The sequence below is a fragment of the Tupaia chinensis genome, unplaced genomic scaffold (genome assembly GCF_000334495.1).
Source record: "Tupaia chinensis unplaced genomic scaffold, TupChi_1.0 Scaffold000086_1, whole genome shotgun sequence".
In the NCBI taxonomy this organism is placed as follows: Eukaryota; Metazoa; Chordata; class Mammalia; order Scandentia; family Tupaiidae; genus Tupaia; species Tupaia belangeri.
This window is the reverse complement of record NW_006159548.1, coordinates 2,451,098-2,469,772: the sequence shown is the minus strand read 5'-3', so window position 1 is coordinate 2,469,772 and position 18,675 is coordinate 2,451,098. Positions and strand designations below refer to the sequence as shown.

General features: G+C 39.9%; 1 protein-coding gene across 2 annotated transcripts in view; it reads left to right on the top strand.

Moving 5' to 3' along the window:
• Nucleotides 1-18,675, top strand: part of ADAMTS3 (ADAM metallopeptidase with thrombospondin type 1 motif 3) — a 294,220-nt gene that overhangs the window by 13,693 nt on the left and 261,852 nt on the right. For both annotated transcript variants that reach the window (XM_027769729.1, XM_006142907.3), the window contains exon 3: nt 11,134-11,540. In XM_027769729.1, the coding sequence (XP_027625530.1) occupies nt 11,134-11,540 (407 nt within the window). The remainder of the gene's footprint in view (nt 1-11,133; nt 11,541-18,675) is intronic.

The following is an 18,675-nucleotide window of genomic DNA, read 5'->3' as shown; positions in this document are numbered from 1 at the left end:
GTCTCTGTCTCTCTCTTACCAGTGAGTGTACACATCCTAAGGCAAAAACGTCTAAAAAAAAAAAAAAGTCGTTGTCTTTCCTCTGTCAAGTGATCAGGAGTTCAGACCCTGTTGACCATGGCCTAAAATCTTGATTGCACCACTTTCTACCTTAGGGACCTTAACCCCTCAGATTTTCTTTATTACATCTGCTGTAGGCATAAGCCTACTTTATTTTGTAGACTGATGCTTATTGAAGATACATAAAATGTTGGCACAGTTTCCCAAAAATGTATTTTATTCAGAGAGAGGCACGTCATTCCTGTTCCTATGTTTGAGATAGGTTTGCCCACCATGACTAATTTCTGGGAGCCTTAGTCTGCTTTGCCATGGACTTGTAAGCTATGCAGTCACTCAGCTCACCATGTGACAGTTCTTTGAGTGCTTATTTTCATATATTCACATTGGTATCTCAGTGCAGTGTTGTTTAATTCATTGGGATGGAGTGAGGGAGTTGAGTAGGGATGGGTGCAAAAAGCCTTATTGCATATGGATTCAGTACTAGCTCTGTTTTGTGTATACCAGGCACAGTTCTTTTTACTTCTTTCACCTTATTTATTATAGTCCCCCCCTCCTTTTTTTTTCTTTTCATTTAAAGTTTCTGTATTAGTCACAACTTCTTTGAATATATTAGGTCGTCGGGAAAGTCATGACGTATTTTTCTACGCGAAAATGTGTCAGGACTTTTCCAACAACCCAATAAATGACAGGAACCCTGTTCACATAGGTTAAAGGAAAAAAAAAACTGGTAAAATAACTGAAGTTAGTTAGGTATAGCTGATCCAGAGTTCAAGTCATGTCAGGAATCTCTCTCCCCTTCTCCCTTTCACTCTCTCTTCTCTCTCCCTCTTACTCTGCCTTCCATTTCCCCCTGTGTTGCCTTTATTTCTTTATGAAGATAAGAATTGTGGTTGCTAAGTGGTGGGAGAGACTGTCATAAGCGTCTCAAGGCTGTCATTCCTTTCACCCCAGTAGACATAACACCTCTTCTTTTGACAGCGCCAGCAAATTTCCTGGTGGGACTTTTATTGAGTCATAAGCTTATACTAGAACCATTCATTATGAACAGGGGCTGCCATGTCCTGAATGGTCTGGACTGAGACATTTTACCCTGAGTTAGACTAAGAGTGGAGTATAGGGTGGCTCACCCAGAAAATAGGGGTACAGTTAAAGAAAAAAATAGGTTGAAAGTTGGGGAGTCACCCATCTACAATAATGCCACCACTGTGAGGCCTTTCTAGAACATTGGGTGGGAAATGATGGTTGTGAAAGGCAGAGTAATGGCCCCCCAATGTCTATTTGTGAATCCCTAGAATGTGTTATATTGCATGGCAGAGAGGGATTAAGTTTTCAAAGGGAATTAAGACTAGTAATCAAATAACCTTAAAATAGAGAGATTATCCTGGATTATATGGACGACTGTCTTTAAAAGCGGGAGAGGGAGGCAGAAGAGAGAGAACTGGGAGGTGGTAGCATAAGATGTTGCTAGCCCTGAAGATGGAGTGAGGTTTCCATAAGCTGGGCAGGCCCAGAGGCCTCTAGAGTTTGAAAAAGGCAAGGAAACAGGTTCTTTACCAGAGCGCCCAGTAGGAATTCAGTCCTGCTGATGCCTTGATTTTAGCTCAGTACAACCTACCTATTTCAAACTCTTGATCTCTAGAATTGTAGGATATTTCATATGGTAAGTCACTGAGTTTGTGGTAATTTATTACAGTGGCAATACAACACTAATACAGTGGCCTTGTGGATTGTCACAGTTTCTCATACGTCAAACTATGAGCCAGATTGTTTTGGGTTTGCAAAATATAATTACTATGAATAAAGTTTTGATAAAAACCTTTAAAATTCTATCTACCCTTTTTTTAGAATGTTATTTTATTATTTCATTCATTCATTCATTCATTCATTTAAATTTGATAGAGAGAGAGAGAAGGAAAGTGAGAAAGCAAGCCACCAGGTCCAGGGCTTGAACCACAGTCAGCCATGTGGGAGTCTAGTGCCTAAAACCACCACGCCACCAGCCCTACTATCTACATTTTTTATTCATCTTATTTTCTCTAGTCTTTGCCCCCGGGACAAAGGCTAATTTTTATGTTTTAAATTTTGGACTCAATAGTCTTTAAAAATACTGTCCAGTTAGCAATTGTATAATAAGAGGTATAAAAAAATATCAATTTGTAGAATGCCTGATATAGCTCTTTTGTCTGTATGATTTCTAAAGATCTTAAGTATCACCAGTAGAAATGCTTTTTTAAGAACCAAGATTGGGGGCTGGCCCTGTGCCTAGTGTTTACAGGAGCTAGATCACATATGAACATCCATGATTTGAACTCCTTAGGTTTGAAAAACGTACCAAGTGTGTGTATGCATGTCCAAAATCATGATGGGATGGGGAAATGGAGGAGAAAGAATCGATGGCATGACCATACCCCATCCATTGAGTGCTGTTTTCCTCTCTCTCTCTTTCAAGTACAGAGAAGAAAAACAAAAACAAGACCGGTATATTAAAATTCTGGCATTTGAGCCTTACTTAATCTACTTGTCATCTTGATATTGATTATTTTGCCTTTTTAAAATGTAGCAAACAAAGAAAATACTTGAATATTTTTCTTTGAAGTGTGCGTTTTCTGTTCATGAGAGATCTTCTCTTACCTGATTTAATGTTCTGGAACACTAAAGAATGTGCTGTTCTTTACTGAATGACTCGTTTAAACATAAACATTGTGCAATTGCAACAAATATTTATTAAAAATCCAGATTAAAAGAATGAGAAGAATTTTTAACTTCACAACATGTGTTCTTTCTTAACAATGAATAATAATAATAATAAAAAAGCCACTACCTTTTCAAATAGCTTATGAGAAATCTTTGACGATGAAAATAGATTTGCAACTGAAACAAAAGACACATGGAAAAGGGCCTCTGCCTTGTGGTGATAAGAGCCTAGAGGGGATGAAGTGAGGAAAAAGGATTTGGCTGTGTTCACAATTTCAGCATGTGTCTCAATTAATTTTTAATTGCTTTTGGGAGAAGTCGTGTCCCCTTGCCCATAAGTGTTTACAGCCTTGCTCAGCCCTTTGGCTTTTGGTGTCCTCTTTAATGTCCACTACTCATCCCACTTGCATCTTTCCTGGAGCAGCTGGCTCCTGTCATTTCTGATGAAAGTCACTCTATTACCCTTGGCTCAGGATTTAGAAATGTTGTTGTTGGGGCTGCTTCTTTAGCAGATCTTAGAAATGCTTATTTGATTTATTCTTGAGGCCAGATTGTGGCATGCTGAGAATTTATACCCGATAAAGGAAATTGCCTGTGTGAACTACCTCTTTATAGTAGACTAATCAGCCAATTCTTGGGAGAGAATCTAAGTTCTCTGGGCTGGGCAATGAATGAGGCATGGACTGTTTGAGCCAGCCAATATTTTTAGTCCTCTATTGAGGTGAAATTTAAGGTCTTTCTGACCACATTGGAAATGCCAGCCTGGGGTGGAAGTGCAGAGGTGGAGAGGCTTGTAGAGTGCTGGGACATGAGAGGAATCTGAAACTGACTTCCTTCTTCTGTAGCTCAAGGTAGAGATGATGATGACATCAGCTAATTTTTAATTTCTTGAGATGTTATTAAATGGGTCAAACTCTTTATATACCTCACCTCATTAGATCCCCATTGATATCTCTTTTTATTAAACTCCTTAAGCCATAATTTTCATAATTTGTTTATAAGGTATCAAAGAGCTCTTAGCCTGGAATTCAAACACAGTATTCTGAGTATAGATCTGTAGTGCTAAGCTATCACACCCACTCCCTTTGTTGCTTGGGAACTATAAATTACAATGGCATCAACCTCAGGTATTCTAATATTCGATGTGCTGGGTAGCTAATTCGATCACCTAAAAATTGCTATAACATATGGAAGATTTTTACTGGGGTCACTTGAGGTCTTTGCCGTGTTGATTGTAGTACTGGAGACTTTTGTTCTCTTACAGTCCTGTGGTGTGATCTCTGTAATGTGTTGGGACATCTGGAATCCTCTAGGAGACATAGGAAACCCAGCTGCTTGTCTTCAGTTGTAACATACGTGGCTGAACGTGTGAAGGAGATTAGATGATCCCAGAGCATGGGCCGCTGTGTCATATGGGACAACTTGACCAGCTCCCCCCACGGAACACGCTCACTTCTAGAAAAGGCCATTGATTTCCTTCCCTCCCTCCATTCTTCCGTCCCTCCCTTCTTTCCGGCCCAAGAGTGATATGATATACACTTGAGATATTTAAACATAGTTAAGTTCCTACACTTGTGCCCCCAAAGAGCTTAAAATCTCTGGAAGTACAAGACACAAGCTTATACCTTTTCTCCCATAGAGAATTTTAAAACTTTTATGCCACTAAAGAAGCACTGAGTGATTTGTATGACTGAACTTCCTGTTCAGGCCAGGAAGTCTGTAGACAGTTGCCAGGAAGGTTTCTTGGGAAAGCTGGGGCTGGAGGTAGGCCTTGGGGGCTTTACTGGCTTTGCTTCAATAGAGAGTGGTGGTCCTTTCTCCTAGTGGTGCTGCAGAGTGGGGCTGTCAGGGCAGGTGTGGTTGAGCTGGACCTAAAGAGCACGTTGGACATGAGGTTTTAGTAGGTTACTATGGGAGACAATGTCGAGAGTTGGGACCAAGGGCAGAGGGCCCTTAAATGCCAAACTTCAGTTGTGATTTAAGTTACTTAATCTCTCAGTTTCTGTTTCTCACTCATGAAGTGGGAGGATGTAGTTGGTAGATAGTCTTCCCTGCAACTTTTGGGTCTAAGATGAAGAAGGAACCTGTTTTATCCTGAAGTAATGGTAAATGACTGAAGCTATTCAGAGAATAATGTAATAATATTAATTGTTAGCAAAATATTTACTATTGATATGTTTCAGACAGGTTATAAACACTTTGAATTAAGTCATTTAATTTTATAAAAACCCTTATGAAGTAAATAACTATTACCTTCATTTTTACAGATAGAAGCTGGGGCAGAAAATCTTAAGTAACCATAAATCACTAAGGTAGTAAACAGTAGAAACTAGGTATTTTAAATATAGGGCTTAAAAGTAATGTGCTTGCTAGTAAGGCTGGCAGTATTTTGGTATAATTTATGCAATATTTGATAGTGAGAAATTTGATGTCATGAGTATGGACTTAGCAGTTATAGCTTTCCGGTGTGAGGTAATGAGAACTTAAGGATTTAGAAGAAAGGGGGTTTGTTTGAGGAAAATCTGTAGAACTTGAATGTTATCATGTGGGGGGTAAAGTTGAAACGAAGGAGATTCCTAGCCTTATTTGGGAGAAGCAGCACATCATAAACAGAAATAGTGAAATCGAGGGGCCAGCTGGTAGTGTAGCAGTAACACACCGCTCTGCCATGCTGGGCCCATGTGAGAAGGTCCTAGGTTCACGTCCTGGGCCCTCCCTGTGCACACTGGGCATGCATGTGCGTCCTTGTGATCTGGACTGGCCGAGGGTGGATTGCAGTGTGAGGACCACGTTGGGAAGTGCCTCTCTCTTTCTTTCTTTGGTGGAAGAAATAAATACATAAAATTAAACAAAAAAGAATAGCAAATTCAAGAAATAGTGCTTTTTCACCTGAATATTCAGCTTGATTTAGACACATTAAGGATAAAGAGAAAGTATGGCCTGTTATTTTCAACCTGACTCATTTAGGTTATAGTTTAAGGGAACTTCATTTTTTCCTTTTAACTTGTGTTTATTGAGGGTTATGTGCTACAACTTAGACATGTATAGAGAGCTGTAAAACCTCAGGAATGATTAAAGTTTTGAAGCCATTAGGGAAGGCTAACATAGTTCACATTAAAACGAAAGGTCAATGGTCTTTAAGTTGGTAGAGATGGAGAACGTTGTGTCTTCAACTCCTCTGATACAGGTTGCATGTGATAATTGCATGCTTTCACAGATTTCTCTACTTCTCTCACACAAGCACATATATGTAAGAATGTGGTTATTTTACATAGCATAGGAAGGAAGAGACATTACACAACTCTAGAAAGAAGAATTTAGATATAAGAGGATTCTCTGACAAGGAAAATTGCTAGTGCTACAGTTAGACTCCAAGTAGAGATGTGATCAAACTTTTCCTTAGAAGTAGTTCCGAGTTTTTGAGGAGGTCCTGAATAAAAACATACCCCTCTTGGGGCCAGCAGGTGGTGTGGTGGTTAAGGCATTGAATTTCCACATGTCCAACTATGGTTCGAGTCTTGGACTTGATGGCTTAAAAATCACCCTGGGTCCATGCATGTGCGTGCCTAAAATCCTGAGAGAAGACTGAAAGAGAAGGGATTGTGGTGTGGCCATCTGCCTTGAGTGACATGATTTCTCACTTTCTCTCTCTCTGTCTCTTTGGTGAGTACACACACCCTATTGCAAAAACCTAAACAAAAAGAAATACTGCTCTTGCCTGTCCAGGTTCTGAACAGGTTGATACATAGAAAAAGTAAAAAGTAGGTGAAACTAAAATATCTTTGCCAAGGAGGCTAGGTAGAACATAAGGCTCTCCTCTTGATAGGCAGGTATACCTGTGTAGTGTGTGTCAGCTCCGCCAAGCCAGGGCAGAGAGGTCACTGTGGAGCAGAAGAGAACTAGTACTCTTCGCCAGTCTTGCTCTCAGGAAGGTGACGGAGCTATTGAGCTTTGCAAACTTCCTCTGCTTCCCAGACTCCCAACCACTTCCTATATTCTGTAGAAAAAGGTGAGTTGAGGGGTGGAGAGTGGCCAGGGGTACTCAGAAAAACCTCTTCCCACAGAGCAAAGGAATAGGTTAATGATGCTCCACTGCTAACTTATGAAGAAGTAATTGTAGCCATTTAATGTGAATGATGCATAAAAAGAAGGGTTTTGAGGTGGTTTTTTTTCAAGGTTTTTAAAATTTAAATTAAAAGTTTTTTTGACTTGTAATTCCATAAGTATCCAGAGGGATTGCAGAGTGGGGGCTAATTTTTCTGCTGGCTGCTTCTAAGAAGGAGGGGCTCAGCTCAGTGTCTGCCTTTTAGGAGGTCTGTTTTAATGATTAGCTCCACTTAAAATTAAGACCTGGATATGATTTTTTTTTTTTTTTTTTTAAGGGGAAGGTAAAAGGGAACCAGCAGTTAGCATAATGGCTATGTCGCTGGATTCCCACGTAGTCGACCGCGGTTCGCGTACCGGACCCGGTGGCTTAAAACTCATGCCGGGCGCGTGTGCGTGCGTGCCCAAGATCCCGAGAGGAGAATGGAGGAGAAGGGATTGCGGCGTGACCATCCCCCCTGGCGGGTGATTTCTCGCTTTCTGTCTCTATGTCTCTCTCTGTCTGTCTGGCGAGCGCACGCGCCCTATAGCGAAAATCTCTCCAAAAAAAAAAAAAAAAGAGGAAGGTAGAAGTATTTTTGATAGAGTCTGACCATGCTTGTTCTGGTCTGGTCTCCCACTTAGCTGGAAAGCACCACCACGCCTGGCCTGTTTAGAATGTGCAGGAGCTGAACCCAGGCCTCCCATGTGGCTTCCACAGTGGCACCCTACCACTTGCACCACTGTAGCTGGGTCTGATAGGTCATTGATTTGATTTATAGATCATTGTAACTGTGAGAAACACATGCAAGTTTCACTTCTTTTTTTCTCTTTTCTCTTTATGATAATTGCCAGAGGGCACATGCATTTGCTAGAGAGAAAAGGAGACAGCGCTCACTGAAATCTCTTCTCTTTGTCTCCATCCTGTTGGAATTTTAGGCATGTATGCATATGTTTGAAACCACCGGTGCTGGGATTCAAACTGCCTAGTGGACCATATGGAACCTGTCTTCCTTAGTTTAGGCAAGAGGTCTAAACATAATAGCTAATGTTCATTGGATCTTCTGCGTACTCAAACTTCTCACCTACCTTATGAAATTGGAACTATTACTAACCTCCAGTTAGCACCTAAGGAAACTGAGCCTGAGAGAAGATAAAGAACTTGTTCATAAATTGACTGAAATTGTTGCTGAAGCTGTAGTTTATTCTTTAACAAAAGGCTGTGGTCCTTTAAGGAAATAGTTAGACCTAGAAAATATATAATTCCTGAAATCAGTAAATTTACCTTGGATATGATTTGGTTTGCTTATGTGATTATAATCTAAGACTGAAATACTTTTGATCGTTTTGAGCTTCTACCCACCAGCCTCATTCTCCCCACACCTCAAGACCAGAATTTAAGAGCCTTTTACAGAGATTATGGAAGCTACACTAGAGGAAAAATTGGTTGACCGACTGCAGGGAGGTAGAATGTTATTCTTGTGGTAGTTTCTCTTTTAGAATTCAGATCTGGAATTAGAAATTAACAGGAAGATGTTTCCTGTGTTCTGAAGTGAATAAGAGCATAGGATCTTGGTCTTCAAAATAGAAATCATCCGAATTGAAATTTTCCTTAGGCTCTTTGCTGTGTGTCAGCTCTACCTTCTCATTTGTGAAATGGTGGCAATAGTGTTGTACCGACCTACTGTGTTGTTGTGTTAGAGATGATGTATTCTCAAGTGCAGCCCATAGAGCCCAGCACGTAGTCCACTAATCGATGGCAGGTGATTGGCCAGTTCCTTTGTCAATTTCATTAATTTCCATCCAGCCCAAGGGGTTGCTAAGTACATCTTTTCTCTAATTACCTCAGTTCCCAGATGAAAATTGCTCATTCTAAGTTTAATTTAAGAACCGTTTCTTATGTCTACATTTTAGGAATGATTTATTAGTTAGCATTAGGGAAGACAAAGCTTTGCAGAAATTCGCCATCCTTAATTTTGAATAAAAATTCAGAACATACTGTCAGTGGGAAAATGGAACTGTCCCAAAGAACCTAGAATGTGAGGTTTACTGTAAAGCATGAGACTCTGGTTATCCTCTTGGGGATGGAGAACCCTGTACTCTGCCCAAATTTTCATGTTCCATTGTCACTTAATCTAGTCATCAGAATATTGTCTAGACTTTGGTTGTGTAAATTCCCTTCCGTGGAGATGGAAAATCCACTCATTGAAATTAAGCATTGCTTCTTCCTTCCCTTGGAACAGTACACTGAGGGTTAGAGAAAGAATTATAACTGAGATTATTGCAGCCAGATGCTCATTGACCTTGGGCTGAGTGTTCTGTACGTCAACATGTGTAGCAGTATAGACAAAGCAAAGGTTCCCTGGTTACCTACATTCCTAATTTAATACACATTAAATCCAAGTGACAAGAGACCCCAGCAAGTATGAAATCGTGTATTAGATGATATTGGAAATACCAAGTCGAATGGGGAATTCCTGGTCCTCAAAAAGTTTTAGTTACTTTGGGGTCAGCTTTGTCAGCCCATCTGCTAAGACTTGATTCATCCCATACTATGGCTGGAACTTTCTCTACCCCTTCACCTCACCGCATCCCTTTGCTCCCATCACACTTGTGTTCATTCCCTACATTTCAAGTTCTCTCTCTAAACCAGAATTTATGCAAGTATTTACCACGGATTTGGTTAAGAGAGAGAAGTTTTTGTGTCTGTGATTTGGGTGATGCCTACTGGAGTTCAGCTGGGATTGTGCTGGCCTGCTGCCAGTGAGAGCCAGCCTTTGTTTTACTCTACTGTCATAGGAGTTCTCACTCCTCTGCCTGCTGAATATTTGCAAGTGTTGCTTGCTCTGTGCATTTCTTAAAGAGGGCTATTTTGTTTAAATACGTTGGTCATTATGAGCAGCATAAGGTTAATAAACATGGAGATAAAGAAAGTCCAAGTTGCAAAATGCCTTCATTTGCTTCCAATACTTTACACATTGCTTGCATTAGATAACAAGCAGGAAAATAGTGAAAACATAGTGATTCTATAAGCAGATGTTAAAAGTATAGGTCTCAGAGTTCTTTGTGGATCTTGTGCTCTAAGTATTTTATTAGATAGCAAAACATGCAATTTCCGTAGGTGGGGAGTATTTTTTTTTAATTATGTAAAAATTTTAGTACACTTTAACATGTTATAGGACTAGTCTTAGGCTAAAATTATGAAAATGGGCAATGTTTTAATTCATATTCTCAGGTTTTTCTTTTTCATACTTTTCATCCTCATGTCCCTTTCTGTTTCCTTTTCTAGTATTCACTGTCCTTTGCTTTTAAAATCATTTCTATGGAGGGATGAATGGTTCATTTAATGTGTTATCTTTCCCAAGGGTGTTTGCATTTTAGTAGACACAATACTCACATTTGACTACACCAGGGGAGCTAAACCCTAATTGTGAAATTCAGTTTAAACATGTTAGTGGTCACCCATGTTATAAGATGAGCTCCATGTATATTCAAATAAATATCTGTCCCATGTTTGGGATATGGTGAAAAATGAGAATAACATTTCCTCTTAACTAGCCAGTATTTGCATATTCAATTTATAGTTGTTATCTCTCTCTCTCTTTTTTTTGGCTTGTGTTCTTTTTTATGGAAAATGATTTATGGGTCATGGTATAATCTAGCAGAATAAGTGTATGGGCTTTGGGGTACAATTTAGGTTTATATCTCAGCTTGTGTTTATATCTGACCTTGGACAAAACCCCTCCTGAATCTTGGTTTCCTCACTTGTGAAATATAGTCATTAGGGCTGTTACGAAGGAAAAAACATGTATAAACCACAGTCCTATAAAGTACAGTGTGTAAATTACAGGCTCACAGTAGATGTAACAGAAAGGAAGCTATTATAATTAGTATTAAGTATAGTATTTCTACAGGGAAAAAATTAAAACAATCAGAAGAAATCTTCTACAATAATAGCAACTTTGTTAAAAGTTTGTAGAAGGTGTCAGTTATGTGAATGATTAGGGATATGTCTTTATTTTAAGCAAGTCAGATATAGTTTATGGAGACTTAACAGTATCCATGTCCTCAAACATAGATGAGCTATAAACATTCACATTATAAATTTTTTCAATTAAAAACAGATTCATTGAACATAGAGTTAGCTAAGTGTATTTGAAAAGTGAGTTGAGCCCTCTAACTTATGAATCGGGACTGTATTATACAAACTGAGGTACAGTCTGTGAGGGGGGACCATGTTATCTCCGCCCCTGTTCTTGTTGCACAGGATCTACAATTCTGTTTTTCATCCCACAGATTTACCCGTAAAGAGACACGGAGAGTATGAGCTGGTGACTCCAATTAGCACAAGTCTAGAAGGACACTATCTTTCCTACATTCTGTCTGCAAATCACAAAAAGAGGTCAAGGAGGGACGTGTCTTCCAACTCTGAGCACTTGTTCTTTAACATCACGGCATTTGGAAAAAATTTTCAACTGCGACTGAAGCCCAACACTCAACTAGTAGCACCTGGGGCTGTCGTGGAATGGCATGAGACGTCTCTGGTGCCTGGGAATATAACCGACTCCATTGATGACCTTCAGCCAGGAAATACTTCAGAGACAGCCTGGAAAACAGAGCCTTTGCAGACGAACTGTGCTTATGTTGGTGACATTGTGGACGTTCCGGGAACTTCTGTTGCAATCAGCAACTGTGATGGTCTGGTAAGACTCATTCCTCTGTGTGTGTGTGTGTGTGTGTGTGTGTGTGTGTGTGTATGTACGTGTGCGTGTTTGCAGGTATGGAAGAACAGCATGGCTTCAGCATGCTCAGGAAGGCAGGGGTGGAAACATACCTCACTGTTACATTTTTTTGTTTGTTTTTTGAGAGATTTTTGCTATAGGGTGTGTGCGCTGGCCAGAAAGACAGAGACAGACAGAGAGACAGAAAGCAAGAAATCTCCTTCCAGGGGGGATGGTCCACCACAATCCCTTCTCCTCCATTCTCTTCTTGGAATCTTGGGCACGTATGCACATGCACCCGACATGAGTTTAAGCCACTGGGTCTGGGACTCAAACTGTGATTGACTATGTGGGAGTCCAGTGACATAACCGTTATGCCAAGTGCTGGTCCCATCATTGTTACATTTTAAGTTATAGAAAACTCTAGAAAGCATTTTAGAGTCAAAGATATGTACTTTGAATCAATTTGTGACATGAAGACAATACTCCAAGGAAAAAAGACAACTGTTTTAACACTTTTTTGTTTATATTTTCACTTGTGTTACAATGGGGGATTTTGTTTCCTTATTTCTTTCAAAACCTCATGAAAACTTTAAAGAAACACAGATTCCTCCAAAATGACAGTATTTCACTTTTTATGGGGAAACTTTGGATATCTTTTTAAGGAAAGTATTTTGAAAGCGTTCTTTAGCGTTCTCATAGAATGAGCAGATTTTCTGTTGGAATTTATCCATATAGCAGCACTTTATGAATATAAGATGTACTTCTCTCTGCATAGCAGCTTTGACTTTTTTTTTCCCCCAAAGAAAATAACTCATACATTGCTTTTTCAGTTTTTGTGGTGGAGACCAATAGTCACCGACCCTTCTTTACATCCTCTGTGGCTGTGAGACGTTTCGTTTTGTACCTCAGATGTGATTTGCAAATTGTGTCAGTGTTTCTGCCTCTTTCATTCACTGCTAATTCTAAGTCTGTTCAAAAGGAGCAGCAGTTTTTCTTCCTGTGCTAGTCAGGATGCTGCTCTTTGGGAGTTCAGAGCTGTTATGGGTTTTCACTGCTTTGGGGGTTCTCAAATATTACTTTCATCCCTTATTGTAATGATTCTCCCTTTGATGGTCCTCTGAAAATACTTTGAATATTCTACTATTATCCTCTCTATCCCTAGGCCCCATCCCTTGGACTTACAAAACCATACGTTTTACCAAATGCGAGTGAGTTAGTTATGTTTTAGACTTAATTTCTGTACTCTCGTATTGACTTTAGATATTCTGTAGGGTTTATAAACCTGCATAGAAAATGTTATAGCATGTATGTAGCAGGTCCATGTCTCCAACTTGAACGCCACTGGTTTAGGTTTACACTGACATGCTTGATGCTGTACCATCTTCAGGCTTAAAGACATAAAAAAGATCTCCCAAACTTTTCTCATTCTGTGTAAACAATCAAATAGACCTGAATTAATTTGTCATTAAATAAAAATAATGCCCTTTCTAGAAAAGAAGATTACATTTAGACGCATTTATTGACTGAGAGAGCTTTGAGTCAATACTAAGATATATAGGAAATTATAGAAAGTACTGTCTTACTATACTGGGGAGTAAAATACCTTAACTATATATTTTTTTAAAGAATTATTTTATTTAACATTATTTATTTATTTTAATTTGACCAGAGAGAGAGAGATTGAGCGAGGAGAGAGAGAGTAAGAAAGCAAGCTGCCAGGTCCGGGACTCGAACCGCGGTCAGCCATGTGGGAGTTCAGCGTCCTTAACCACCCCACCCCCTTCTGGTCCCTTAAGTATGCATCTTTTTTTCTTTTTTTTTTTTTAAGTATACATCTTAATTCAGTGTTATTTAAAGAGTTTTATAGGGTTGGCCCTATAGCCTTGTTGTTAAGGGAGTCAGATCCCACATGGATGACTGCAGTTTGAATCTGGGTCCCAGTAGCTTGAACAATATGCTAGATGTGTGTGCAATTAATTAATTAAAAAATATTTGTAGGAAGCCATTTACAGGCCAAACCCTCTTTAAGGTACTGCAGAATGGTGAAAAAAGTAATCATCATTGTACTTTGTTGAATATAAAAATGTGAAATTTGTCATGGGGTTTCAGGGTCTAAAATAGCTGGCAAAATATATATATATATGTGTGTGTGTGTGTATGTGTGTGTATTTCAATAATAAAGTATTTTACATATTTATATTTCATGAAGTATATTAATATATCTTATGAATCATGTTTACTTAAATTCAGGTTAAGGAAAGTATCTTGTGGAGGGAGATTTATGAATGGGGCAGAATTTCTAAGTAGGGAGAAATAACCCAGACCTTGAGTTTGAGCCAGGAAGAGGGTGGGCCTGGCTTTATCAGGTGGTGCTGGCTGTGTGGCCATAATCAAATGGACACCTTTTCCGGAGTTTTCAGCTCACTGCAGCTGAGTTGCCAGAAAGAAGAAAGCAGGTGGTGGGAGAAACAGAGGCAGGGTTACGGAGAGCAAATCACCAGCTACTTCACTGAGCATCAGTGTGTTCTTTTGTTTTGTTTTGTTTTTAAATAATTATTTAACTTCATTTATTTGTTTATTTAAATTTGACCAGGGGAAGTGGACTAGAAAGCAAGCCACCAGGTTTGGGACTTGAACTGTGGTCGTTCATGTGAGAGTCCAGTGCCCCTAACCTCCACGCCACCTGCTGGCCCCTCGTCAATGTGTTCTTAAAATTGTAGGACTGCGTTGGACAGCATAAACTTTTAGTAGGGGGAAAATGGGAATTTTAATTGGTGAGAATATGAATAAATGTGGCTGACCAGCTCTTGCCTAACTATTTACTTTCCTTTGGTTTGCTATGTAGGAATTTAAGTTTGAACTTCTTGACTTCGGTGGGGGGCAGAGGAATACTGAGATGACATGGATATTTAAGGATTAGCCTGATGGGCTATTAAGTAATTGCCCTGGGAGGTTTGGGGATTATAATTAAATCCAAGTAGTCCTGGTAGAAAGTACAGCCACTTCTGGTTGGAAAAAAAAATCTCTGCTTCATCAAGCACATGGTTATATCCTCTGATATGGAAGAGAATGCTGTTGAAGCCCTACCTGGATGTGAAGGTTGATTCTTTTTATTAGGTTAATTTTAGATTGATGTAGGAGGGATTCTGGTATTTGATTTTCTACATGTGTTTTTTTGAAGCTGGTGTGTGTAGGGAGCAGCCACAGGTGTTTATTCTTCACTGAGGTTGGAGGATCCATAGCAAGGCCCTCCGAGTAATGTCTTTGCTGCCTTTTCTCCATGCTGCCTTGCTGGGGGCTACGTGAATTTGACATAGGCAGCACACCAGACAGAATTAATTTATATTAAACAGAATGCTTTTAAGTTAACTAAAACTAAAACAGTGCCACATAAAGTATGCTTCATAGACTCTGGTTTATAACAAGATAAATACAGACAGTGAAAATAAGTGTTTATTGAATAGAAATTTTTATAGCAATTTGTTATTGTATGTTTGTTGGATCTAATAACAAAAAATGGGGCTAGTGTTTTGTGTCTTGTTTTCTCATTTTCTTTTTCAAGGAATACGTTTTTATTGTATTTTACAAAAATATTAGCCTGAAACTGATTGGGAAGAAGTGACGTTGTTTCTTAATTACATATAGTTCAAGAAGCAAGCAGTGACCGTCAGTTTTAACCCCTCTGCACATCAGAAATGCGACTGAATAGTCAGGTAGAGTCTGTCTGTTCTAAGTAATTGTGTGAAATTATTGCAGAAAAGGTATTTTAACATAGACTTTATTGAAGAGGGCCGAGAAGTGCCTTGAATGATATATACAGAGCCATGTTCTAGAATGTGATCTAGACACAAATATGCATAATAACTCAAATGTTATTTGGCAAGTTTCTGAAATCAACAGGTCTTCTGCCTAAAGGAGGTGATAACAGTTCTTACCCAGGGTGACCATGAACACTGTTCCTATCTGGTGTTACCTTTCCTGCCTTTGCCTCAAATATCTCTTGAATGACTGCTAACTCTACCAAGCACAGCTTTTCTCTTGCTCTAGCCTGTCTGTCTGTTGAGTAAGACTTGCTCAACTATTCAGTCATAGAACTCGCCCCACTTCCTGAGGGCATCCAGTTTGGAATAAAGTTTTGCATTTCTAGATCCTTCCCAAAAGAACCCAACCAGAGCCCTAGTTCTGTTGATAATAGTTTTTCTTTTTTAAAGAATTATTTTATTTAACTTTATTTATTTATTTATTTACTTACTTATTTTAATTTGACCAGAGAGGTGGGATGGAGGGAGGTGGTAAGAGAGAGAAAGAAAGAAAGCAAACTGCCAGGTCAGGGACTTGAACCATGGTCGGCCATGTGGGAGTCCAGCACCCTTAACCACCATACCACCTGCCAGCCCTGGCCTGATAGTAGGTTTATTTCTAACAGCCTCTTACTGAGATGCTCTCAGTTCCTCTGCATGCATTTCCTTCCCTGCGATGTATAGTAAACCCTCTTTGTCAACTGAAATTGTGCTGCTAGAGGACATTGATGTGCTTTCCCTCTCTGCTTCTGCAGTGACAGCTCAGTGGTCGGGAGCGATGGCAATGGCAGGCATCTTACACCCTTCTTGGTAGGAAGATACTTCTGGCTGGGAATCTCAGATGAAAATAGATTTCTTCCACAGAGCCCTGGCCTTTGCTCTGTACCACCATGACATCCCCCCATGGGAAGTGGCAGCTCACTGTGGTACACAAATTTGTCAGAATAAAGGGTGGTTTGATTAGTAGGCTTTATATCAAAAGAACTGGAGTTTTCGAGACTTCTGGGACAACATTGGTTTGTTAATCTCCCTAGATCGTTTGGGAGTCAAAGACCTGTCTACCTAATTGTCCTCCTGAGCTGCCTAGCTCAGTGCTTTTCTTGCAGGCTGATTTTAAAATGAAGGGGGCATATCTAGGACAGAGATTTTTAGCCTCTTAATGTTTATAATTATTTCTTCAAATGAAATTACTAGGGGTTATCAAATAAAATAATATGTAAAATAGATAAACTCAGTAAAGGGCTGGTTAAAACACAGGCCGAAGACACTCTTCTTCCTACCTTCCTACTTCCTCCCAACTTTATTTATTTATTTATTTACTTACTTATTTTAATTTGACCAGAGAGGTGGGATGGAGGGAGGTGGTAAGAGAGAGAAAGAAAGAAAGCAAACTGCCAGGTCAGGGACTTGAACCATGGTCGGCCATGTGGGAGTCCAGCACCCTTAACCACCATACCACCTGCCAGCCCTGGCCTGATAGTAGGTTTATTTCTAACAGCCTCTTACTGAGATGCTCTCAGTTCCTCTGCATGCATTTCCTTCCCTGCGATGTATAGTAAACCCTCTTTGTCAACTGAAATTGTGCTGCTAGAGGACATTGATGTGCTTTCCCTCTCTGCTTCTGCAGTGACAGCTCAGTGGTCGGGAGCGATGGCAATGGCAGGCATCTTACACCCTTCTTGGTAGGAAGATACTTCTGGCTGGGAATCTCAGATGAAAATAGATTTCTTCCACAGAGCCCTGGCCTTTGCTCTGTACCACCATGACATCCCCCCATGGGAAGTGGCAGCTCACTGTGGTACACAAATTTGTCAGAATAAAGGGTGGTTTGATTAGTAGGCTTTATATCAAAAGAACTGGAGTTTTCGAGACTTCTGGGACAACATTGGTTTGTTAATCTCCCTAGATCGTTTGGGAGTCAAAGACCTGTCTACCTAATTGTCCTCCTGAGCTGCCTAGCTCAGTGCTTTTCTTGCAGGCTGATTTTAAAATGAAGGGGGCATATCTAGGACAGAGATTTTTAGCCTCTTAATGTTTATAATTATTTCTTCAAATGAAATTACTAGGGGTTATCAAATAAAATAATATGTAAAATAGATAAACTCAGTAAAGGGCTGGTTAAAACACAGGCCGAAGACACTCTTCTTCCTACCTTCCTACTTCCTCCCACTGTGTCCTCACTCTGGACCACTGTGGAGCTCCCTGAGGCATCTAACAGGGATGCTTATTTGTAGAGCAGAACTTCTGAATGTTAATAATTTGAAAACTATAAACAGCTATCTTTTCTTTTTTATTGTTAGAGGTCACATGTACTCTCCAGATAGAGACGAACGCATCCTCCAGTGAGATCTGGTCATGCCGCAATCCCTTCTCCCCCATTTCTCTATCCTGTCACAACTGGCATGTTTTCCCAGCCTCTGGGTTGTGACTCTTAACTGGGTAGTAGGACATGTGCGGTCAAGCTTCCTTAAGCACTAGTCCATGGACTGGTACCAGACCTTTTCTAAACTATCTGATAGTTAGAGCTCCTTAATATCAGAGGCATTTTATTATTGTTAGATTTGGGGCAGGATTAAATGAAGTCTATTGGCAAGTGCAAACTTGCTGACTCAGCAGCCTAGTGGTTAAGGCAGTAGGATCCCACATGGCAGACTGCACAGTTTAAGACCCAGACCCATATTTTGAGAAACTCTTTGGGCACGTGTTTGTGAGTATCCCAAATCTCAAAAGAAGGGAGAAAAGGAGGATTGTAGCTTGGCCATTCCCCACAGCAGGGTGCTTTTGCTTCTTCCTCTGTTTCTGTCTTTCTGCGTCAGACAAGTTTACATCCCCTCTGGCAAAGAAAAAAAGCAGCCCTAGTTCTCTGCCTTAAGGCTGCTGCTTTGGTATTTGTTTCTTTCTGAAACATGTTCTTGCCCTGCCTATTTCAGTAAGTCTAGCTGCAGGGGCGCTTTTTGCAGTCTGTTTAGAAAAAGTATGATGAGCCAGTGTGCCTGTGATTAACATTTGACCAGCAATTATAAATACCACTCAGTTTGGTAAATGAAATATTTAGTGCTAAAAATAGAAACATGTCGGCAGCTATTTACAGTAACTTTAGGAAAGAGGATTTTTTAGGGCTAGTCTTATAGATGTTGACTTTTGAACATCTGCTTTTCTGAGGAGAACCTGATCTCTAAAGGCCCTTTCACTCCCTCCTCAACCTCCCATAGAAGATGCCCACAGAAAGTGTCACGTGTCTTATTGATGGGACAGAGAAAAGACCTGTGCCTGCAGGGTGGACATGCTCATTTAAGGGACCTTAGGAGGAACAA